This window comes from Aphanomyces astaci, assembly GCF_000520075.1.
Source record: "Aphanomyces astaci strain APO3 unplaced genomic scaffold supercont1.42, whole genome shotgun sequence".
NCBI classification, from domain to species: Eukaryota; Oomycota; class Saprolegniomycetes; order Saprolegniales; family Verrucalvaceae; genus Aphanomyces; species Aphanomyces astaci.
Genome location: NW_009798305.1, coordinates 210376 through 234402, shown reverse-complemented (window position 1 = coordinate 234402; position 24027 = coordinate 210376). Strand labels below are relative to the sequence as shown.

The window sequence follows — 24027 nt, the reverse complement described above, 5'->3', positions numbered from 1 at the left end:
TCATAACCAGTTGGATGGGCAGGTTGCAGCAGCGACAGGTAAGTAGTGGAAGGGAGAACTGGAAGTGAATTAATTCTGACGACAGAGGAGGAACTGGCTCTAGATGTGCCAGTTCCTCCAACAGCCAATCAAATACTAGATTATGATCGGTCACGACATCCTGTGATGTTCCATGACGAGTCTGCGCTGTCTTCTACTCTGAGGAAAAGCCTCTAGAAGGCACAAAAACCTCCTACACAGCTAGCAGACACTGCTACCTGACTGACAGGGCAGTGGGGATGTTCTCTAGAAGAACAGGGTGTTCTGACTGTTTTCATCGTCGCTGTCACTCGCGTCGACTTCTTGTTGCTCCATGATGTACCCTGCTAGCTTGTTGAGCTGCCTATCGGCCATGTGAATGCAGCCCTTGATGCTGCATGCCACCAACTCAGCGAATGCTTGCGTCAACCGTACATGCACGTCCTTGAACTTGGTATCTTGTGTGTACTGGTGTCCAACCTACTATGTATTTGTAAAGCATTGCATTGTATATATCACTGTCCTTGGCCTTTTACGATAGCCCACACCATCTCGATAGGTTGAAGGTCACTGTGGTAAGGTGGTGTGTAAACCACTTCATGCCCTGCGGCACTAGAGGGGGGAATTGCTCAGGTGGTAGAGCATCGGTTTCTTAACTCAAAGGTCGTGGGTTCGATCCCCGGATTCCCCGGATTCTCCCTCCCCTGGGGAATCCGGATAACAAGGGCGGCGTACGAAGACGAGGACCGAACTTCGAAGAAGATCGGTCGAAGCATGAGGTATGAAGCGTTGAGCGAAGTAAAAAAACGAAGAATACACACCGCCCCTGGTCGAGCAGGCGCGTTACAATTGGCGAAGCGGTTCCATAACATGTGGTTCTAGTGTCGGCCCTCGGGGAGGAATGTTTTAAAATGACAATCCAAACTCAATTAACCTGCGGCACGCGCCAGCGTTACAACCTCGATGTCAATCTTATCGACATGCACACTAAGATTTTTCCATAGTGCAACTTTTGTATCATTTGTAAAAGAAATGCCGTACTTAGTGAAATCATTCTGTAGGACACTCTTCTTTTGTCCATACTTACTACTGTTAGGTCGATGTCGCTCGCTGGGTGGGTTTCCGTGGGCATGCTTGGTGTGTGATGCTAGTGTCGAGAATCAGAGCCAGTGGGTTTTTGCATGTGTAATGCTTGAAGTTTTTATTGGGTTTTTGCCTGTCCTTTTCAGCAATTGTATAGTGTGACAAAGTGTATTTGATATGAGGGTGAAATTTGACAGGTTTTCAATATTTGAACAATGATATCTTAGGGTGTATGCTGTTTCAAGATAACATTGTTTTGTACGGTTTTAGCGTCTACGGAGTGCTACATTTTTCGTATTCACCTTTTCTTGATTGTGTTTTCGCAGGAAAAGTTATGGCCAAAGACACCCTCGAGACTGTCGACCACTGTGAATCTAACCTTGTCCTATGACGGGTACCTTGACCGCTCGGCTACAGTAACTGTAATTTAGAGTAAACGCCAAGTAAACATCAAGGCGAAGCTGAAATGATTTCATGGCGAACTTTTCAACTCGGTGCGGGTGAATTTTTAATGAAAACTCTGCCAATAATATCATATGAGTAGGCGAACTGTTAAAATGGGCGCGGGTGTATTTTTAATGAAAAACTCAGCCGATCCTGTCGAATGAGTTCAGTAGTAATAATTCTTGTAAAGTAGTGGCACTCTGGATCCGTAGGGACTGTGAATAAGGATTAACGTTATCCTCCAGATTTTATCGACAAAGACTTAGGGCCCGTCGGGTAACTTTTCAAAAATAATATCCGATTTTTTGGCAAAATGGGACAAACCAAAAATGCCATTTTCATATGGCGTTCTTCAACGAGTAAATCCCACGTGGAATTACTGTATTGGATTTGGGTTTAAACTCGTCAAGCAAGCCAAGCTTCAATTTTGATCAGATTTGTTGAATTCGGCCCCAAAATGACTTTTGGGCATGAATGTTGGTGGAATATTGCAATATTTCCGGTGGCCAGACGCACCTTTATTATATATGTCAGATTTGGTAGCCAAACGCCTTTCTCAACGCCGCAACAAGCTTCATTTCGACAAACATGGCGATAGTTCTCCGTGACGCCACCGAAGCCGACGTTCCATTGATCTATGACTTCATCCATGAACTGGCGACGTACGAAAAGCTAGCGCATGCGCATGTGGGCACTCACGAGGACCTCCGCGACACTCTGTTTCGACACAAGTATGCGCACGTCGTCCTTGCGTCCGTGGACGGCGCCGAAGTGGGCTTTGCCTTGTTCTACTTTAACTATTCCGCGTTCCTCAGCAAGGTACTGACTTATCTCCCATATGGGTACATGCGATTGAGCGTAGATGTAGCCTGGTCTGTACCTCGAAGACCTGTACGTGCGACCCAGCGTCCGCGGACAAGGCGTCGGCACCACCCTGATGAAGCACCTGGCGGCGCTGGCTTTGGCAAAGGGATGTCGCCATATGAATTGGAGTGCCATCGACTGGAATACCCCCGCGATCAACTTCTACGTGGGTAAGACGGTTGGCGCCACCCTCATGAACGAGTGGAAGATGTTCCGGCTGCAAGATGACAGTTTAACGCGATTTGCCGCCACGACCACGACTGAATAGTGCCATCAAAATGCCAGAAACGAGCGGCCAGGACGACATATATGTACCTCTACACTATCTGCGCGATGCATCGTTATCCGAAAGCTATAATCCACTGAACTCTGTTAATGTGCTTTTCAGTCAAATTTGCCTATTTTGGGGGATTGATGAAATAGCCATCTAATCGAGCAAAGGAATATGATTGGCTACAACGAATATAGGTTGCAATTTGATTGGCTAATAAGATTGATTGAAGAATTGTCGTCACAAAGATACCTCTTCAACTTAGTTTTATATGAAATTTCGAAGGTCCGGCGATTGATTCAACCAACCGCCGGAAGGAATTTATGAGTAGAATACACAATAATTGACTCGACTTACGTGTTAACAGTAAACCCCTAAACTACGCTTGTAACAAGTACTTTCGATAGTTTTTAACATCATTATTATTTATGCAGCTTAGAATTCACTCGAAAAAGTGTTTACTACTCATAACAAGTACACATCACTGTAAATAAAACGTGCCCCCCTACTTGACGCACACTCGTCGTCGCATGGCGGCACGAGCGACGGCAGCACACGCATGGGACCGGGGCTTGACGAAGCCGCATGCACAACACACGCAGTGCACCAGCTCATCGCCATGTTCCTTTAGATAGGCAACGACTTCCACATGGCCGTTGGCGGCGGCGAGTGCTTCGGCCGCCTCCGAGCACCCGTCCTTGCGATGTCGATGCAGGAATCGCATTACATCCACGTGGCCATTGCAAGCCGCGACATCCATTGCTTGCTTTGTCCATCCCGCGCGAGGCTTGATCGCGTAAATGTAACCGAGGACGTCCACATGTCCATTAGCTGCGGCGCTTGAGATTGCGTCGGACCACCGCCAAGCCATTCGAGTTCGATGTTCGACAAGCCACTGTATGACCGGTACGTGTCCGTGAGTGGAAGCCAAGGTCATGGCAGCGGAAGTGCATCCTTCCTGTCGATGGACATGCAAGAAGTCCAGGATGTCCAAATGACCTCGACTGGCGGCTTGATCCATGGCGAGGGTCGTACATCCTTCATGTCGATTGAAGTGGAGGAATCGAACCACCGACAAATGACCGTTGGACGCCGCCACATCCATGAGGTGTGGCATGTGCAGTTGAGGACTTTTTGAGGGTAGCTGTCGATGCAGAAATTCCACAATGTTCAAATGTCCACGTGATACCGCCGTGAACATCGCCGCCATGATGGCATCGTCATCGAGCGTGTACGGAACCAATGCAACCGCCATCGTCAGTTGACCCATGTAGGCCGCCACATCCATCAAATTCTCCGCCGACTCGACAAGGCTACTTAAACACACCTGGAGGAGATTGACTTGGCCGGTTGCAACGGCATGGATCAACAGGAGTCGACCCACACGGGGGCACCATGTCAATAGTTTTGGCAGTTGATGTTGTCCATGGAGGGTTAGCCACTGGTGGATGAGCGAGGTGATGGCAGGAACTTCCGACATGGGGATCGATGAGGTCGGCTGATGATACGTTGCGAGGGGAAGTACTTGCTGTGGAACCCCTTGTTGAAATCGCGAGATGCGAAGCATGAGGTCATCCGACAGCAACACACCATGGAAGGTTGTCGGCATGATGGAGAGAGCTACTACGTAGGTTGATGCCGCCTGGGGAGGTGATGGCAGATTGCAAACTGATTGTTCATTGACACTCACGCTTTAATATGCTTCCATCAAAAAAAGGAGAACACTGAAACTGCCAAAGGAGTAGCATCAACAGGACGACACACTGAATTAATTCCCTTATTTCTTCGAGCAACCGTTGCATAACTGCTAGAAACCTCTGTACATCCTACGTAATAAAGGGGTAATCGTATTGGGATTTCATGCATATTACATCGTTCCTGAGAACTGGGATTAACAGTCAGGACACGCCCTTCCCACGTCTGGTTGCTGTCATTTCCTACATTGTTGTCTTGTGACGGTGTTCGTCTTCCAGTTGGAGAAGGTGGTCATCAAAATGGTACTTGCCGGGGGGAATTTTTAACTTTTTTAACTTTACAGAAGTTTCGCAACAACCCGTTACGTAAAATGCCATGTTCCAAAATTTGAAACCGAATGTGATGCTGGCAAGCTTCGCTGCACGTACGTACGTACGCATATTGGTTTGCTTCCCAACCAACATGGCTCATGTGTAGGCGCTGCTAATAGTTCCTCTTCGTGCGATAAAGGAGAAGGATATGTATGATGGCGTGTACAGTTTCCAGAGCTCCAAAGATTTAGGTTTCCGACGATCGATAGTCGTATACTACTTCATAGAACTGTTGAACGGTTGACACGGCTGCTACACCTTGTGCTGCATAGATGCACTGCAATGGACGAGACAGTCTCGACATCGTAAACTAGAGATCTCACTTCTACTAGCGAGCTAATATACAACTATTGGTTTAAGTTGGGTTTCATGTAATACTTACTCCAAAAGTGACTCGTGTTACTGAACACTCCACCACACTTTTGTGAAATAAGATCGCCTCGTGTATTATTGCTATCACCCAATTGCGTTTTTACGCACTCGATGTTTTAACGTTCGGTTGAACCCTATAAAGTCTTTCACGTAAACGGCTAAACCGATTCATTCGTCCATTGAGTTAAACCGAAACAAAACACCTTCGAGTAAAACGTACTTTATTTCTCGTCCCGTAATGAAACCCACCAGTGCAGCGCGAGGAGATTGACGTCGGCAGGCCACGTCCATGGTGCTACCGATGGTTGTCCTGACATGCACCAGGAGGCGGCGATGCACGGACCTCCGTACCCGATTGACATGACCTCCACCCTCGGGACCTACCTCAAGTTACGTATGTACGACCCGCTCTCCCCAGAGACCGTGCGAGTTGAACCACATGAACGATCGGGGGGGCGTTGTCCGACTCTCAATCATATCTTTGGCCTTCTAATGCCCCATGGACCCTTGCTACCTCAACTTACATCCACACGAGATCCATCACAGTAGTCATGATCGATCGATCGATTGATTCCCCGGTGCTTATTCTCAACTTCTACCCTTCCCGACCATCATAACATCACGAGTCCTTGTCATATACTAGTCGTTATCCCATGTACACGTCCGTGGTGCGCGCAATCGCTTGACTCAGCTTGCTTTCCAACCGCGCCATCTCGTCTGGCCGTGGTTGCGAAATCTATAGCCGCATGAGCGTCCATCCATTCCCTTTCTCCACGAAGCCATTCGACATACCTCAGAAGGCACGTCATATACATGCGTGTCGCCGGCAGAGTCGCCGACGAGCAAGCGTTTGCCGTCGGCAGTCCACCGCACCTTGTTCAACGCGCGTTCCGTGCTCACTTGGACTTCGGCCACGGGCACCTACAGTCTCTTGCTAAGCCAAGACGGCAGCAACACAAGCAACTGACCTCGGAATCGTTGCTTATGTTCCACACACTGGCCTTGCCCGATCCGTCCGCCGTGCAAAACAGCCCAGGGTGCACTGGCGACCACCGGATGTCGTACACGTAGTCGTTTGCGGGCTCAAACGACATGATGGGTTTGTCCCCGCCCTACACGACATCAAGATATAATACAAGATTTATATATATATAATATATATTGTCGATATTTTCTCTTCAGATTTCCCATTTGATCATCATGGTTCGTCCAACCGAGCAAGTACAAATCGCGCCGAGACATGTGATTGGGTAATATCCACATCGCCCTTTAGTAGTAGAGAATCGAAAATGAATTGTAGCCAATCAGCAACAAGTAATTTTAGATTGACCAATGGGAGAGATTGGCGCTCGGTTTCGAATCTCCCATATATATATATATATTCAGAAGTGCAAAAGTACAAACACAATCATACAAGGACACCATAGAGTAAAACATTTCAATTGACGAGTTATGTATATACGTTGCGGGCACAAGATACAAGGAAGCAGCATCCATATATATTATATACATGGATGTGCTTCCTTGTATATATATATATATATATATATATACATGTAAGGAAACCCAATGATATGTGACTTGATGGAATGCTGACAATCAATATACTACGCGTTCTATTGAATGAAAAACCAGACAGATACACATAAATATTAGCTCCCACGACAGTAGCCTAATGTCCTCGTGATATCTTTTGATTTTTGTATACCTTTTGACTCCATAGCCGACAGCTCCAGTCCACCGACGACGTCAAGAGCAGTACATCTTGGTGGTGCGGCACCAGCGGATGGTATTGCATCGAAGTCACAGGTCCAAAGTGCGAACTCGATAGACCCGGCAGCGCACTCACGAGCACTTCGCGGGCTTTGGACTCGGACGACGGATGCAATTCATCCAGTTGCGCACCCCACAGGTCCCCCGATTCTAGCCAACACCACATAACGTCCAAGTTAGATATATCTGTCTTACATATATATGTCTTGTTTATATATATATAATGTCTTGCTTTTATACATATATATGTCTTGTTTATATATATATAATGTCTTGTTTATATATATATATATATATATGTCTTATTTATTTATATATAATGTCTTGTTTATACATATATATGTCTTGTTTATATATATATATGTCTTATTTATATATATATATTCTTGTTTTTATATATATATATATATGGCGCATTCCCCCAACCATGTTCACTCGTAGCCATTGCATACACTCATTATACCCCGAATTGTGTTTAAGAATATGATTCACAATCCTTGTTCTTGATAATATATATCTTGTATGCATCCACCAGAGAAAACGGTAACAATAATAGAAAAAAAGAGAAATAAAAGGAAAAGAACCACCTACTACGAATAAATGAATATTATTTTCAGGTAAATCTCATCTAAATATATATGCAACGTCCAAACATCCGACTCAGTCTCTGTCACAAGGATAACCATAGGATTCAAATCCTTTCCTAACGTATATATATATATATACCCTTGGGATCCCACAACAATACAACAAAACCACATTCAAATCCCTCAATTTCGACCTATATATATATGTTTATATATATTTGGATGAACCATACCAGTGCCAATAGCAAACGCGTTGGTAGGGTTTTGCGAAGGCCGTTGAAAGGCCATGGCAGTGACGGGCACGGCCATGCGACGACCAGCCGCCGAAGTTGCCGCCGAAGTTGCTGCGATCCCATTGGACGACGGCCCCGCGACGCGCAAGTCGAGCACGTCCATGGGGGTGTGCAGTTGATTCATGTTCCACACACACATGCGGCCGTCGGTACTGGCAGAGACCAAACTATGTCCCACCACCCACATGAGGAATACTATATTTATATCTATATATATATATATATATATATAACGAGTTATAACCTTCTACCATGACATATAAACATGTAGCATCAAATTAAACCCGTTCTATTCAAGACAACAAAAATATGGTTGTTTGAATCTCAAAACCTCAGATACACACACATACACACTCGTGAACAATATATATATATATATATTTATCGACTGATTACCACAATGCGACAATACTCGAATATCCACATACTCTACGTTACATACTAGAAATCCAGTCCTACGTCGGTATATATATATATATATATATAGAGCCCTAGAAAGGGCTGGACCTCGATTGTTGAAATCATCGTGTCGTCAAAATGGGCGATTATTAAATTCAACATGTTTATATTACCTGGAGGAACTTTTCGTCCCTACGACACTCATCGAGTAAATCGGATGCGTGTGGCCGCCAGTGGCCGACAGCGTCGTCTTTTGCACGGGCGTGTGTTTGGCTCGCGTGTCCCACAACACCACCTAGAACCATAATATTCTTTATATTATGCATGAAATCAGAATATTTGTCTTGCTGGACGTCATAAAATATATATCTTTTCTCAACAGAGCCACGATGCACATATTCGACATATTCGACATATTCGATACGCCACAACAAAATCGAAACGACAGCAAGACACAAGTAATTATATGTACGTACTCGTTACAGAATCAATGTATATTGTTCAATACGTTCAATTTGTGCTTTCGGGTACAATCGATTGAATGTGGCAAAGGTATTTTAGATATATTGTCCTAGCCAATCAAAATGCACGAATGTGAATTTTGAACCAATCGTGGGTCAGCATAATTTGGCCCAATCAAAATATTTTTCTTTAAATGTCTACACGAGACATTGAATTAGCTTAAAATCTGACACAACTCGATTCTGCCAAGTCCAAATTTCAGCAAAGAGGATAATATAATTATATATATCAAAACGTAAACAACACGTCTACATTGCACACATGTAGTAGCTGTTTAGTTGGCAACGACTCGTTCATACCTGTCCCGAGTACGTTCCCCCCACCAGCAAGTTGCGATCGAAAGGACTAAAGCACGCGCTCATCACCTACCACGACACACATCATCATCATATCTGGATAAACAGGATAGATGATATAATCGATACAATATATATATATATATATATTATATATATACTTGATGAATCGTAATGTCAATGGTAATATTACTTGAGAGTGACATGTAAACTTGTATTCTGGATGCGACGGCAGATTGCTTGACCAGAGCAGCACCACGCCCTCTGCGTCGCCCCCGTCTTCATGCATCACGTCCCAACTCGCTTGGTCGTCGTCGTCTTCAAGGTACCCCCTCGCGTTGTACGCAACCAGAGACAATTCCTATCCAATACAAGTATTTATATATATATATATATAGTTTTCAATAATACACCCATTTTAATTGTGTTTAGGGACGGATTCATGTCCACAATTCGTTGTCATACACGGAATCTCCAACCATGATCATTCAACATGGTCTACATGTTCCTACTACTGTCCACGCAACATATAGAGTACATATATATGTATAGAGTACATATATATATATAGAGTATATATATATATATAGAGTACATATATATATATATATATATTGTTGTGATTATTCAAAACTGGAGCCACGTGCCGAATGTATCGACACAACCAAACGTGCAGAAGAGAACCGGCGATGAATTTAACCAATCAGATGGCAGGAAAGCATCAGTAGTTCAACCAATATCAACCACTAATGAGGGTATGACTGAAAATAGTGTGATGGGCATCACCGGTGGGTTCCCTTTTCACGTCCAAACTATCGATCGATGGATTTAGCAAATCAGCACAAAAGCTAAAAAAACTAATTGGCTAAATGGACAATATTTCACAATATTAGTATACTCACAGTACGCATTTCAAGCATATTTACATCCACCCATGTACGAATCAAGCAAGGAGCACATCCAGACTTGTGTTTATCACCCCAGTTTTGCCAATTTGGTTGTCGAAATCATAACAAATCAACCAAGCAGTATGATTGGATAAAAATCAATACGTGTGTTGCAGTATGCTTGGCTACAAAGTACTCATGTTGTGACTCAACTTGAGTAGACAGGCGACCATTCAATATCGATATTCGAATCCAAGTCACGAGATCTTCTGTGTATATAATATTGTGCTTTCGAGTGAAATTTCATTGTGTTGTGGCGTGGTTTCTCGTTGGAATTCAAATCGATTTGATTGGCTACCTCAGATGAGCTCAAAATTATTAGCCAATCAAAACCCATTTCTCAATGAAATTCAACCAATCAGGTCGATTGTGGATCGGTTTGGTCGGCGCGATTCGATTGCACCCCCTCCCCAAATTTGTATATCAAATCGACAATATATATAGTCAACTCCCTGCTCCCTTTGGACATCCGAGTAGAATCGAATGAATAGTTGACAAATGAATTTTTATAATGTCCTAGCCAATCAAACCGACACGAACGCGACATTTCAACCAATCGTCGATCACCATCGTTTCGCCCATTCAATGTGGCTCACCAAACAACATGTTCCCTTTCCACGTTTATTATACCATACATTGCATCAGCTTATACGTGGACTCAATCGAATTCTCGAATCCTGAATTGCACAATATATATATATTTATATATATTATGGATTCGGTACAAATTTCCAGATCCCGTCGAATCGAATGATCTCGCCGCCGAATCGAATCACGAATCATCGACGCTTTTGGCTAATATCCGATTTTGAGTGGATCTGATTGGCTCTTACAGAAAGGACAAGTGTATTCAACCAATCAGAACAACTCCAGCGTGATTCAGTAGTGATTACACAAAAACCACGCGAATTTTGGATGTTTAAAATATATATCATGACACAAACCCAACTAGAAGCTATATGCATATCCACTGGACAACGCAAAAACACTTTAGAAAACATCAAACCAGCATTTCATAAGCGATCGTACGTGGTAAAACGGAGACACGTCGATATCTGTGACAGCGCGGCCCTTGGTCCACTTGGCGTCGCGATACACGTGCGCCAGCTTGAGCGCTTGGGACGACGCGGCGGCCCCGCCGTCGTCGTCGGCGTCGGCACCATCGACACTGTAGTCCTTCATCACATCAAACGAACTGGCTTGGATCAAAGCGCGCTCCATCACGCGACCCGACTTGCCCAAGAACGCATCCAGGTCTATTGAATATATAAATATATATATTCTTTTGACTGGAGCGACATTATTGATAATGCAACCAAAATACATGTGTACAGACGAACACGAATCATCGGCAGAAGGATGATTGAGCCAATCCGAATGCAGGAACCAATATCCACAACATCAACTTCGAATGTGACTGCAATTAGTGTGATACCAATCACCACCGGACAAGGTTGTACATACAAATTCAGTACAACGAAAATGGATCGATAGATTTGGCAAACATCAACACACATGCCCAAATTTGGGGCCAAAGGAACAATTACATATTCAATAGCTTTAAATATATAAATAATATTTCACTAGAGAGGGGATGCTCCACGAGCTGCTCCAAATCGGTAGAGAATCCATAGGCGACCAATCAAAACACACAAATCAAGCAGCCAATCGAAAACGTTTGCTCGCGTCAACTAGAGGCGTATGTGGTTGAAATATTCGGGTGACAGGCGACACGCTTTCCATACTAAATGCTGCAGTACAAAAAAAATCGATCGATATATTTGGCAGATCAACCCCAAGCGAGCAACCTATATATATATATATATATATATATAGGGCTTGTCACCGAATAATTTGCCCCATTGGGGGGAATATTGTCGAAATCGCATAAACTTTAACAAATCGAGGAAAACTGACTGATTGGCTAAAAAGGAAAACAGATTGTCATTTGATTGGCAAAAAGAATGGAGGAATGTAGTCAGGCACAAAACTACCTCTTCAACTTGATTTTATATGATATGTCGCAGGTCCAAGGATGACATAAAGGGGAAATTTTAAAATAAAAACAACACAAAATAAGAAAAGTAATGCAACGAACGAAAGGAGAGTTCTATAGGTGTATATGTGGTTGTGTTGTAGGATTTAAATATTATTGCGTTTATATTCTAAATTGGAGCGACATAGAGAATGAATCGACACAACCAAATAAAAATATAGAAGAATCGACTAAAGAATTGAGCCAATCAGATTGCAGGAAACCAACCTCAACGTTTAAATAGTGTGTGAATTCATTTAGTGTGATTGCAATCACCACAACGACAGCACTTTACATACAAAATTCAGTACAAAGAATCGATCGACAGAATTGGCAAAAAATCAGCACAAAAGTAGTCCAAATTTTGGGTAAAAGAAAGACAATATGCAAAGGGAACCGAATGTATCGACACCATCGGCAGACGTATTTAGCCAATCAGATTGCAGGAAACAAAAACAACGAATTAGTGTGTGAATTCAATTAGTGTGATGTGCATCACTATTATATTACATGCAAACGTTAGGACCAAACTCGAGCGAGGGATTTGGCAAATCAGCCCAAAAGGCCAAATTTTGGCTCGAATTTCAAGATTTAACAACACACAACCACTGACACTGATGAAACCCAGTCGATACATGGATATGCATGCTTACCCGCGGAAAGGAGGAGTTGTTCCCGCTCTTCCTTGGTGAGACGCACGGGAGGTGGCGCCGACAGGTCGGACGTGAATTTGCGCGGGGACGTGCCGGCGGATGTCGCTTGGACGGGCGAATTCGCGGGCTCTGGCTCGTGGGAGATGGAGTCGTCTTGGACTGATAGATGACGCGGCTACACACGACATCGTGGTTAAGAAGGGTGAATGAATGCATAACGAACGCGATTCCGAGAAAGCATGGTATACCGATAAGGGGGGGAAGTCGTCGGGGTCCATGGACGTTGCTTTGTCGTACGTTTCGACTTGGATGGGCAAGATGTCCAACGGCCCTACTTGCACTACCTACGTAGATACACATGCCGTGATCGACAGCGAGGGGGAGTAGTAGGTACCGTGGACAGTTTAGCCATCTTCTCCGCAAACGACAGGCCGGGAATGACTGTAGTGGCGCTACTTTCGTTGGTCATCGTGACGTCCAAGTCCTTTTGCTTTTGTTCGTCCAAGATGGTTTGGAGAAAATCCTGGAACGGTGCCGCAGCGACCGACGTCGCGGAAATCGTCGCAGCGTCGACGCCTGCTTCCCTACATGAATATGGCGTGAGTCATGAGGAACCGGCACTTAACCATGATTATCTTACTTGACGTTAGCCTTCCGGCGTCGGATCTCCTCTAGCTTGCGCTTCTTCGCCTCCAATTCTGCCGCGTGCTTTGCGCGTGTCACTTCTCGAGCGTCCATCGTTTGATTCGATTTGGAGGATTTCGCAAAACTTGGTATCCGGAAAAGACTTCAATACGGATAAACTGACAACATAACGAATGACAAGACCACGAAAGACCCGCTGACATCCATGATTCGATGCATGGACCATGAGCATTTCGCCGCCACCTTCACGCCATGCGCGTTGTCCTTGCGTTCGAGTCGACAGGTTCATCAGGAGTATTGACACTTACTTCAGGTAGACTGCTTTCTCTGACGTCGATGGCATGACCCCTCTGGCACGTGACGGCTCTGGAAGTATGAAATAGTGGCATGTATGTATGTATGACTTGAGCTAGGAAGTGCATGAAATGTACACACAAAAGAGGACATGGGTAAAGGATTGTAGATGCAATCTCGTAGTACTGGTAGTAGTTGCAAGCTTGGCACTACCAAGTTGAAATGCATCCAACATACAACGAACCAGAGACCAGACCGACGTGGCATCTTGGATGGAGTCCCGTCGTCTTTGATGTCGTTCAACGGGCTCAAGCCTCTAGAAGCCACACCACCAGAATGCGCTTTACTAAACCGTTTTTACAGTCTTAATCAACCATTTTAATCTAAAACGTACGGGTTGCTACAGTACATACGTGATAAACGATGGATATTCAATATGACAATAATTGTTTTCATGTTCATACCTTGTACATTTTGTGGCCGATTTTGATACATTTGGGCGGTTCCAGGGGTTTGAGCCGTGATAAAACTGGGCAGGTGCAGCAGCACTGAATTCGACCGTCCCCACGCCGTCGACACAAGCCATCTAAATGCCCTCGAATTTAACATCACTTGCAACTTTCAACTACACTATTTCGTTGCAGGGTATCACGCAATCGATGACAACGTGATTCGACGACAAATAATCAAACAAGAACGTACTGGTTGTGTACTACGCAGCGATAGATCGATGACGTGGCGATTACACCGATAAAGCAGTACCCCATAGCCGTCAAGATGGTCCTTGTCAAATGGACACGATAGGCGCTGTCCCCGCGCTCGGGCACAACATATTGTTGACCCAAAGGCCTACGCGGGTAATAAGCGCCTATGAACACTACAACAACTACTACGTAGAATCAACTCAATTGTTTGCGTTTGGATATGTCTCGAGCAAAGACTATGAAAGGCATCGACACCTATAATGTAGTGTTTGTTGCTCAGCGCAAGGTCGGCAACGTACTATAACCAACTCCTGGGAACTCTAGTAAGAAAACATTGTAACTTATTTGAGCCACTTTCAGGCGTAAACGCCAGCCAACACGATGCACGGTGAAGTAAAGAGATGTGCCGTTGTTGCTTAAATATTTTGCTTATTATAAATATGTTAGTTTTCTAAATAATTGACGCTATAGTTATGATATGGCTCTGCATTTGTGGTCCCGTGGCTTGTGGAAGCCACACGCGTTGCACGTTTCGTGGATCAAGTGGTCCCCGTGCAGTTTCAAGTACGCCACGACGTCGGTGTGACCATTCAAACGAGCTCCTTCCAAGGCCTTGGCCGAACATCCGTCGGCGGGGCGACACTGGTGGAGAAACTGCACAACGTTCAAATGCCCGTTCATCGCGGCCGCGTCCATGGCGGGCATCGTCGCACCGCGTCGAGGCTTTACTTGAGTCAAATACGTCAGCACTTCCACGTGGCCACCTGCTGCCGCCAGCGTAAACGCGTCGGCGCTCCAGTCTTGCGTTCCGTGTTCATACAACCATCGGACGATCGGTAGGTGCCCGTTGGCACTCGCCATGGTGAAGGCAGCCCTGGCATTGCTGCTGCTGCTTCCATTCTTGGCCAGGAACTGCACAATCGCCATATTTCCGCGAGCAGCCGCGGCGACGACTGCGTGGGCAACCTGGTGCGCGTTGGTCCGGTGCGAGTCTGCCAAATATTCCACCACGTTCAAGTGTCCATTGGTCGCTGCGGCCACCAGTGCGTCGTTCGTGCCACTCTCGTACGCCATTTCGTGCAGCCGGACAATGGCTTGCAGGTGGCCACGTTCTGCAGCCACTTGCACTAGGTTGTCGAAATCATCCAGGTCCAATCCAAGGGTGTCCAGTAGATGCATACAGTCGGTCGCGACGGCGTGGAGCACAACCGTATCACTCATGTGAGGCAGGCACGACAAAAACAGGGGCAAGCGGGCATGGCCATACGTGGCAAACCATTCTTCAAAGAGGCGTCGGGTGGTGGTGGCAGCTGCAGTTGTAGCGAAAGGAGCCATATCTTGCAAGTACCCACGTTGGTATGCTCCTATGCATCGCAAGAGGTCGCTTGACAGCAATGCTATTCGTGTCACCATTGTATCTGCTGTGTGGGATATGATGAAAGATTATGAATGAAAAGTTGCGAACTCGTTTAGACTCAACTTGTATGATGTCAATTACTAGTATTGGATACTACCACCATCATTCAGATGCATGGAGCTACGCGTTGTATACCAGAATGCAGGTACTAGTACTATTTATAATTCTGGAAAAGCAAAAACATTGCACTCCATTGGTTTTGCATATTGTCGAAAGTGGCGTCACTTTGAAAATTTCGAAAACGTGGCCACCATTGAGGACATACGTCATTCCATGTCATCGCTGCGATTATGAATGGAGTTCGTTCATTATATTTGGTAGTTTAAAGCGTGGAAACACCAAGGGGTACTACTTTAGTTAGAGCCCTGAGTGTACCGAATGAATGACGGGGACCTGTGAAGGTAGTAATTATTGGAAGGACTTATCCGTATGTGTGCCATAAATTTGGACCATGAACACCCTCGATGTTGCTGACAGCAATCGATAACTAACGAGTAGTCGCGTTCTAGTACTTCTCGTACTAGTAGTACCAGTTTACAGTAAGCTGAGTCACGAAGCAATACAGTGTACATGGGCTGACAGTACTGTACGGTAGTTCGAAGTACTGTATTATCATGGGCCCTTGTACAATGGAAAAGGCATCATGTATGTATATGTAATCACCCAAGAATTTCGGCATGAGGCAATTCATACCTCGACGGGGATACCGCCGCTGCTTTAACCGCTAGCTCACGTCGCAACCTTCATGGTTCTAAGTCATCGCAAGAGAATTGATTCATTTACGGTACTGGTGGACTGCACAGTGTACTCAAAACGTTGGAAACCATCGAATGGGTTTTGATTGGGTATGCCAATGAAATGCGATCCACCACTCCAAGGCTTGTCCCATGCCCTTCATTTGGTTGCCTTTTGTCCTACACTGCCACGTCGATAGTCGAAGGCGAAGGATCTGGAATTTTCATCGAGTTTGCATTTATTACACCAACGGTCAATGCCTTTCAAACATGAACAGCGAAATGTCTTGGATGCACACGAGGTCAACGTGTGTTGGTGGTGTGCAGCAGTGATTCTTTGCTATGAGTCGACTGGTACCTCCTGTACAGTACTGCACTCGCCAACTGTTTTACTAGTACTACTAGTACTGCACAGTGTATGTACAGTGTACTGGACTCGCATAACACGCTTATCATTCAGCGCGTCGCTGCACCACTAGAAAAAAATGTGTTCGATCGTACACATCCTATTGTAATTCTTCGTTTTAATTGTACCGTATTGTGTCGAAGCTACTTGAAACTGCATGCCCAATAATGTGTTGGATGCTGTACGAACTTGCACTACTACCGGTACTAGAGTAGTTGTGAACTACTAGTATTAATAGTACTTCATTAATAACGTTAAGCTTACGTAATAGAAGTACTGTATTGATTGACCTTGTATCCAAAATCTATACTTTTGTGCTGATTCGCCAAATCTATCGATCGATTCTTTGTATTGACTCGCTTGCATGTGAAAATCGTCCAGTGTCACACTAATTGAAGTCACACACTAGTTCGATGTTGCATTGATCGAAGTCACACACTAATTCGATGTTGCATTGGTCGAAGAGGAGTGGATTTGATTGGCTACTTGATTATTGATCTGGTTTTTATTGGTCAATCGATTGTCTGCCGATTTGGTGCTGTTCATTCCATTGAGCAACCCACTCCAATTTAGAATCGACTTGACAATACAACGTTCCAGTAACCACATGGTATTGATATTGATATTATGCTGTAAAGTTAAAATCACTCAGCGGGCACTTAAATATGCCTCAGCCGCGTACTAGCTGCGTTAGCAGCTAGCGGACTTAACTACTTGAAAAAACCCGATTGTGTCGGCTCCAGGGGAACGGGATGCTTAAACCGCTGGAGGTGATATCTCGGGGTCTGGGGGGTGTCGCGGTGGCCGGAGGGTCGGGTCGGCGTAGCCTATGGGAGGGGGGATGGCAGGTGGTAATAAAGAGAGTCTGCGGGAGTGCCATCGGAGCGTCTTGGCTGTGAGGTGGACTCTGCGGGCGCGGATGCGTCGGTCATGGCCCATGGAGGCGGCATCGTGGTGACGGCGTTTGAGCCGGATGTTGTTGTTAACCTCAGTGAGGAGGGGTAGTTCCCCTGCGGTGCGGATGTTTTCCACGTCAGTAGTACATGTTGATTGCCAGTGTTGGCGGAGGATAGCCCAGTGTGCGGAAAACCATGCTTTGTGGAAGTGCGGTGCGTGTAGGTGCGTGATGGTAGATGCCCAGTCGCGTGTGGATGTCGTCATGGTGGGGAATTGTTTCAGTTCAGTGGAGGCAGTGAGTGGAAGTGGAAGCTGTGAGGACCTTGGGCTTGGTGGTGCTGGCGTCCGCAGGTGTGGTGCTAAATAGGGTGGGTGGGGGGTGATGGAGCCAGTGGGTAGCATCTAGGGGTCTGAGTGCCTCAGTCCAGTGGTGTTGGGCGGGGGTGAGGAGGCACCGGGTAGTGCCGGAGGTGAGGAAACCGATGTGGATGGGAACGGGGTTGCTAGTGGTGAGCTTGTACCACTGGGGGGTGGAGACGTGGTGGATGGAGGAGGGGTTGCGTAGGGTAATCTGGCCCGTGGGTATGGTGAGGAGCCATGTGATCGGGAGGCTGTCTGCCTGGGTATGTCCCAGGGAGCCTTCTGGAACAACGAACCAGTATACGGTCTGCATGTAGCTGGTGGTGGCTGTCCGTATTTCAGTGGATAGTTGACGCCACCAGGTGGTGGAGAAGGGGTGGCGAGTCGCATCGATCCACCAGTGGTGGTATGTTGGGGGCGGGGGATGGTACAATGAGGGGAGGCGCCGAGCGGGCATTGGAATGTAGCGCCATTGGGGCCACCCATCCACTGACTGAACCAGAAGTCACGGGGTGCCAGGAGGGGTACGCAGCGAAGGGCTGTGTGGTAGAGACATCGGGGTAGGAGGCCGCCCGGCGTACGGCATTGTATAGACTCCCAGTGTAGTTGGGTGGCAGCTAGTGCGAGCGTCGTCGGTCGAGGGGGTCCGAGGAGACGGTGCATGTGGAAGGCGAGTACACAGCGTTTTGGGGAGATAGGAAACATGCAGTGTCCCGAGTTGGGGGAGGGTTTTCGACTGCGTGTCTGCCATTGGGGACGTGTCAAGCCAGTGAAGGTACTCGCGCTAGCAGTGCAGTGGCCAGGGAGGTACTTTTTTTATATTTTGGTTTTGTGATCCTCAATTGGCCAATTCGAACCGCCTCTCTGTCCAATCACAAGTCCCCATCACGCCGTTACTCAGCGTCGTTCCCTGTAGGTAGATATCTTGGTCTGGGAGCCATGCTTTGGGTATGACGGCTTGTGGGCGAGGAGGAGATCTTGCGTGAGTGAAGTCGCCGTGGGGCATTGCGGGTGCGTGAGTCCAAAGCGGTGTTCCTGCGTGTCGAGGGAGGCCGGGCATGTACGGCAGTGGGGGTCCCACCGTGGTTGAATGCGGTGTTTGCGTACGTTAGTGTGGAGAGTGTAGCAGATAGCCCGCCAGTAGAAGGAGAGGGCAGGAAGGTTCCATTTGCATAATTCTCCGGTGTTGAGGCGGAGGGGCTGGATGGTGCGGCGGGCGTCCGGTTTACTGGCATGTGCTGCGTGCCAGTCATGCCGACTGTAGATGGCGCCAAGCCAGGGGGCAGTTGCACCTGTGACAGGTAGGTCATGGTGGTCTCGGAGTTCCCAGGAGGCAGGAATGGTGAGGTGGACAGCAGGCCTTGTTTAGCACGTAGGACTGGGTCCATAGTACTTGTGCTATCTTGGTGGGCGCGGATCCAGTCGCCAGCAAACGCGCCCACTGGGTTGAATAGGGCCATGAGCGAGCGAAGTTCCACTCGGTGGATGTTGCTGTAGCGAAGTTGACCCCCGCGTCGTTTGAGGGACCTGGCCAGGACAACAAGACCTATGGCCGTGGTGTTGTTGCAGATTTGGAACGCTGTATCCCCAGAGTGGTGCAAACCTGCCAGGAGGGTGTGGACTTCGCAGTGTGTGGGGGTGATGTGGTCTGGGTGGATCCGAATATACCCAGTAAGGGTAGTGCCGTCTCTGCCCAGGTAGCTCCATGTGCCGTGGGCTGACGGTTTTCCTTGGTTAGTGACGCTGCCATCACCGACGGAGTGTGTACGTGCGGCACGAAGGGGGAGGGTGTGGAGGCCGTACGTAGGGGTCGAGTGGCGTAGGACCACCTGGCAATGTGGTATGCAGGCAGGATGGTGCCATTGCCCGCAGTCCATACAGACAGTAGTGTCCGCGATGCGGTGGCAGGCAGGTGTGGCGTAGGGGGGGAGTGTGGTGTGCGGGTAGGAGTTGGGCCTGGTCTGTTCTGTGCGTAGCGGTGGAGGCAATAGAGCGCGGTTGTTTTGCCGCGGTGTGTGTGGTGCGTGCCCGATGTGTCCACGTCATGTCTGTCCAAGGGATGAACTTGTGGCGTTGGGTGCTGCTGGTGCGGAGGAGGTCGGCAGTGAGGATCGCGCATCCTGCAATGGGGACTAGGCGGAGTCGGCTACGGGCTTTCCGTGTTGTGGGTGAGTACCAAATGTCCGTTCCCTTTCGGAGCTCATGCCAAAAGGTGACTGCGATTTCTGGGCCGGCGGAACGTTCCAGTAACCACAGCATTACTGCAAGCTTGACTGGCTTGAGTTTAGTTATGCACTGTGACGACGGGTAAACACAGCAGACACGCATTGCCAGAACGCTGCGTCACTTTATGGGTGGAGCTAAGCTTAATGGCCTTGCCTTAGTAATACTAGTTAGCATACTATGTACTACGTTATACAGTATGTATCGGACTGTAACCGTTCGGAGTTACAAAACCCTATCGAGTTTGAAGAAGAACCAGCATCCATATTCCTTCCTATCTGCTGTTTTATATCAGTGATCATAAATATATCTATTGTATACGACGCTGTGTTATATTCCCTCCAATTCGCCGCACTCGCAAGACGTGACCATTATGCAGCATTCGGGCAAGTGGAATGATGTGGTTCCCCACGCCAGCAAAACCCCCCAGCAGGTGGTACCGATGCCTGCTTGGTTTGACACGAGTCGAGATGACAATCCCTTACAACAGTAACGAGCAGTTTCTAACAAACCAGCTCCTCCGTTGTCATTGCCCTTCCGTTTGTCGCCAATACGATTTCCATCCAAAGCACCTCGTCCGACCTCCCCGACTCGCCTACTGGCATGTCCATGACGAAAGATCAAGTGATTAAGTCGTCAGTTGGGTTCATGTACCTTGCGTTGACGTTGGCGTCAACCAGGCATTACCTCACGATGCTGTCTCCAGTGATGGCCAATGATTTGTGGTGGGCGGGTTTCAATGCGTCTAGGGTGCAGTCGTACCTCATTGACGAGTATAATGTCCCCCCTCTTGTGATCAAAGCCCAAACCCTTTGATTACGCGGTCGCATTGTCGGGCGGAATTTGCTGTACTTTAATCGGTTTGTGGGGACCCGCTGCACGACCTTTCCAGTCCAGCGACTGTTGATTGAACATGTACCATCAACTTTGTATGGAACTCCCTCAATTGCACCAGCCGCTACGTGTCGGCAGGGTGTGGCCCTGGCCGTGATAGGCTCTACGGTGGTGGGCTCTACGGTGATGGGCGAAATCGTGATGGTCAAAAACGTAATGGGCGCGCGAGTGGTGCGTCCCCTGGTCGTGGTATCCTTCGGTCGATTTCTGACACTGTGTATCATGCAACTCACGTGCATTGCCACCATATTTCTCGGCGTCAAAGGTTTGGACACGATGGTTCGTTCGAATTAGGGTGATGTTGTCGGCGAAATGACGGTCCCGCCGAAAGGCAACTTCACAGCACCGTATATTTGTGTTGTTGAATTTTCCTAGAATACTGTGCTTTGATTGGCCAGTTTCCTTTAGTATACAATTTGCAAGACGAGTTTAAGATGTAGCCGACCAGATAGAGAGTGAACTTAACCTCTAATTTACTTATGAATTGACCTTGTTAGTGTCAAGCATGTTTGTTCCAAGGCTGGAGCGACAACAAAGAATTCTTAGTGAATTGCTCCGCGCTCTCGTGTTTGATAGCGCTTACCCCAGTCCGTGACCTTTGTCGACAAGGCCCCGTTCAGACCTCTACTCCCATATCCCCACGCTGCATCAATGGATCACGGCGAGCCTCTGCCGTTGACGCCACGTGGACAGACCGGCATGGTGTTACACCGGATCCTGTCCCAAGAAGATGTATACGCCCAGCCGATTGACATCCCTGTGGCGCAATACCCCCCTGACATGGCTGTGCGCCACCTGGGACAGCAAGTGCGCCAGGCGGTGGATGCTCAAGGTGCTCGCATTAACTCGGTACAGCAAGCTGTGGGCGGCCAGACGCAGCAGACGTACGAGCAGCTGATGGTCCTCCATCAGCAGCAACAAGTACAGGCCCGAGAGCAGATGGAAATGAACCGGCAGATCATGGCCGAGCTGGCACACCAACGTGACCGCCAGCAGATTTTTATGGAATAGCTGACCGCACAGCGTGCGACGTCCGAACATCATGCCCAAGGACTCCGGGCCGCCGCTGTGGCCTCCGTCCAGCATTCCGACGCATTCGAAGAAATGCCGGCGTACCAGTGCCCGATGACATGCTTTCACCGCGACCCCGGTTCAACTTCCGGCGCCGGTCGCAGCAACCGGTGTCCAGCTGGTGTATGGATTCCTTGAAGTGCCCAAAGCTCCTGCGTTCAACGGAAGTACCAAGGTCCAGAAGCGCCGCTTGATGGACCAATACGAGTCGTACCGACGCGAGATTGCTTTGGCCAACGCTCAAAGACCCGGGGGTCAGCAGATCATGCAGATGCCCCTTACAGCATGTATGGACCCTTTGTCGGTCGAGCGCATTGCCTACTGGGAGATCGGCAAGGCGAGCCATGAACTTACGGAGGAAGATTGGAGAAACTGCTTCCTCGGGGCTCGTGAATGCGACCCAGTGGACATGACCAAGCTTTGCCAGAACATGGCGAAGCTCAAGATGGATGGCTCTATCCAGTCAGCCGAGTCTCAAGCTCGTGAGCGACTTTGAGGCCATCTTGGTCCGACGGTCGATGGAGGGCTTTGCCGAGTCGGAGCCGAAACTGGCGGTTGACTTCCTGATGGCAGCTATCGCACCATGCGTGCTGCAGAAGCGTGTCAAGGAGCTCATGAAGCTCAACGAGAACCGTCTGTTCAAGAAGGACGCCCGTGCATTCAAAACGTGGTTGTCTGAATACATGAAGCGATATGGCGAGTTCGAGCCGTTGATACAAGCCAGTGCGCCCCCGCTAGCCAAGTCAGCCGAGAAACCCTAGACAAGTGCTAAGTCGGACCGACCCCAGCACAAGGCCAAGGCTGTGGCCGTAGTCAACGTGGACAAGGTTCCGTTGACCAACTTCCAGCCCGTGAATAGCAAGGCTGCCTGCTCGAAGTGTGCACCTGGCGAGGCCCAGCTGTTGATGAATCGAGCCAAGATCGTATGGGCTGATGCCCGAGAAGGCCGGGCTGTTGCCGTGGTTAAGAATGTGCGAGTCGTCGAACCGAGTGAAGAGACGGCCATTATGTGCGCGGCCCGAGTGGTGTGCACGGCTTCCCAGGCCGTGGCTTTGGATGCGTCCTTCGACAGCGGTGCTGATCAAAGCGTTATCCCACCAAACACCCTCCGTATGCTGCAGGATGCGGGCCGTGACGTGACCGTGATGGACTTGTCAGCCCCTGTTGCGGTTCGTGGCTTTGTCGGCCCGAGCCATACGGTGACTCAAGAAGTCAAGTTGGACCTCAAGTTCGACACAGACGCGGGTCCCCTGATGCTGTCCAATGTGAAGTGCTGGTTGTCGCTCGGCAACTTACCTCATGGTGTGGGCGACATATTGTTGAGTCGGCCCATTATGTACAAGCTCGGGTACGATCCCCATTCCATACTCCGAGAAGCTGCTGCGGTGAGCAGCGAGTACGACATAGCCGATGTGGAATCAACAAGCGGTGTTGTCAAGGCCGTCATGCTAGCTACCAAGCAAGAACTGACCGACGACCTAGCCGATGAGGAACAGGTGTTGGTGCCAATGGAATTGGCCGCCTTTTTCCCCGACATGACCCCAGTTGACCCGATGGTGGAACAAGCCAAGGTCCAGCTGGTATTGGACACCCGTGTGTCTGACGCGTTGGCAGCCGGGTGTGGGCCGGAGTTTGCCGTTGTATTGGCCCAACTCCTTACCAAATAAGTGGATGTGTTTCGTCTTACTTTGGGCCGAGCCCCACCGGTCAGTATGCCCCCACTGAAGGTGCACCTGGCCAAGGAAGCCAAGCCGGTGCG

At 48.0% G+C, this 24027-nt stretch overlaps 11 protein-coding genes and 1 non-coding gene across 15 annotated transcripts; 5 read left to right on the top strand and 7 right to left on the bottom strand.

Moving 5' to 3' along the window:
- Positions 1 to 285: 285 nt before the first annotated feature.
- On the bottom strand, positions 286 to 569 carry H257_12690 (hypothetical protein; the record flags this gene model as incomplete). Its single annotated transcript, XM_009839983.1, has 2 exons — positions 286 to 498; positions 555 to 569. The coding sequence occupies 2 exons, from the start codon at positions 567 to 569 to the stop codon at positions 286 to 288; spliced, it is 228 nt and encodes a 75-aa protein (XP_009838285.1).
- Positions 570 to 637: 68 nt separating this feature from the next.
- Positions 638 to 709, top strand: H257_12689. Its single transcript has one exon. It is a non-coding gene; the product is annotated as a tRNA-Lys (tRNA).
- Positions 710 to 2094: 1385 nt separating this feature from the next.
- Positions 2095 to 2797, top strand: H257_12688 (hypothetical protein). The gene is made up of 2 exons (XM_009839982.1): positions 2095 to 2364; positions 2414 to 2797. Exons 1-2 carry the CDS (start codon positions 2134 to 2136, stop codon positions 2675 to 2677), a joined length of 495 nt encoding a protein of 164 aa, XP_009838284.1. The 5' UTR covers positions 2095 to 2133; the 3' UTR covers positions 2678 to 2797.
- Positions 2798 to 3104: 307 nt separating this feature from the next.
- Positions 3105 to 4333, bottom strand: H257_12687 (hypothetical protein). Its single transcript, XM_009839981.1, has one exon. The coding sequence runs from the start codon at positions 4287 to 4289 to the stop codon at positions 3186 to 3188; it is 1104 nt and encodes a 367-aa protein (XP_009838283.1). The 5' UTR covers positions 4290 to 4333; the 3' UTR covers positions 3105 to 3185.
- A 1019-nt stretch (positions 4334 to 5352) lies between these two features.
- Positions 5353 to 13385, bottom strand: H257_12686 (hypothetical protein). 4 transcript variants are annotated; one of them, XM_009839979.1, is made up of 13 exons: positions 13264 to 13385; positions 13018 to 13207; positions 12872 to 12967; positions 12624 to 12798; positions 10965 to 11191; positions 9182 to 9349; positions 8992 to 9057; positions 8344 to 8465; positions 7712 to 7938; positions 6827 to 7041; positions 6087 to 6230; positions 5911 to 6039; positions 5353 to 5854 (listed from the first exon to the last, which is right to left on the bottom strand). In XM_009839979.1, the coding sequence occupies exons 1-13, from the start codon at positions 13359 to 13361 to the stop codon at positions 5765 to 5767; spliced, it is 1947 nt and encodes a 648-aa protein (XP_009838281.1). In that variant the 5' UTR covers positions 13362 to 13385; the 3' UTR covers positions 5353 to 5764. The 4 variants fall into 4 exon arrangements, with proteins under 4 accessions (XP_009838281.1, XP_009838279.1, XP_009838282.1 ...); XM_009839977.1 differs by having other exon boundaries at positions 5911 to 6230; XM_009839980.1 differs by having other exon boundaries at positions 5353 to 6039.
- A 1286-nt stretch (positions 13386 to 14671) lies between these two features.
- Positions 14672 to 15707, bottom strand: H257_12685 (hypothetical protein). The gene has a single exon (XM_009839976.1). The coding sequence runs from the start codon at positions 15677 to 15679 to the stop codon at positions 14738 to 14740; it is 942 nt and encodes a 313-aa protein (XP_009838278.1). The 5' UTR covers positions 15680 to 15707; the 3' UTR covers positions 14672 to 14737.
- Positions 15708 to 17579: 1872 nt separating this feature from the next.
- H257_12684 (hypothetical protein) lies at positions 17580 to 17984 on the bottom strand (the record flags this gene model as incomplete). Its single annotated transcript, XM_009839975.1, has 1 exon — positions 17580 to 17984. One exon carries the CDS (start codon positions 17982 to 17984, stop codon positions 17580 to 17582), a length of 405 nt encoding a protein of 134 aa, XP_009838277.1.
- Positions 17985 to 18003: 19 nt separating this feature from the next.
- H257_12683 (hypothetical protein) lies at positions 18004 to 18743 on the bottom strand (the record flags this gene model as incomplete). Its single annotated transcript, XM_009839974.1, has 2 exons — positions 18004 to 18362; positions 18440 to 18743. 2 exons carry the CDS (start codon positions 18741 to 18743, stop codon positions 18004 to 18006), a joined length of 663 nt encoding a protein of 220 aa, XP_009838276.1.
- A 234-nt stretch (positions 18744 to 18977) lies between these two features.
- H257_12682 (hypothetical protein) lies at positions 18978 to 19957 on the bottom strand (the record flags this gene model as incomplete). The annotated part of the gene is made up of 2 exons (XM_009839973.1): positions 18978 to 19372; positions 19474 to 19957. 2 exons carry the CDS (start codon positions 19955 to 19957, stop codon positions 18978 to 18980), a joined length of 879 nt encoding a protein of 292 aa, XP_009838275.1.
- A 719-nt stretch (positions 19958 to 20676) lies between these two features.
- On the top strand, positions 20677 to 21119 carry H257_12681 (hypothetical protein; the record flags this gene model as incomplete). Its single annotated transcript, XM_009839972.1, has 2 exons — positions 20677 to 20756; positions 20819 to 21119. 2 exons carry the CDS (start codon positions 20677 to 20679, stop codon positions 21117 to 21119), a joined length of 381 nt encoding a protein of 126 aa, XP_009838274.1.
- A 97-nt stretch (positions 21120 to 21216) lies between these two features.
- Positions 21217 to 22764, top strand: H257_12680 (hypothetical protein; the record flags this gene model as incomplete). Its single annotated transcript, XM_009839971.1, has 5 exons — positions 21217 to 21232; positions 21298 to 21476; positions 21774 to 22118; positions 22209 to 22347; positions 22409 to 22764. The coding sequence occupies 5 exons, from the start codon at positions 21217 to 21219 to the stop codon at positions 22762 to 22764; spliced, it is 1035 nt and encodes a 344-aa protein (XP_009838273.1).
- A 22-nt stretch (positions 22765 to 22786) lies between these two features.
- H257_12679 (hypothetical protein) lies at positions 22787 to 23935 on the top strand (the record flags this gene model as incomplete). Its single annotated transcript, XM_009839970.1, has 2 exons — positions 22787 to 22991; positions 23082 to 23935. The coding sequence occupies 2 exons, from the start codon at positions 22787 to 22789 to the stop codon at positions 23933 to 23935; spliced, it is 1059 nt and encodes a 352-aa protein (XP_009838272.1).
- Between the last annotated feature and the right edge of the window lie 92 nt (positions 23936 to 24027).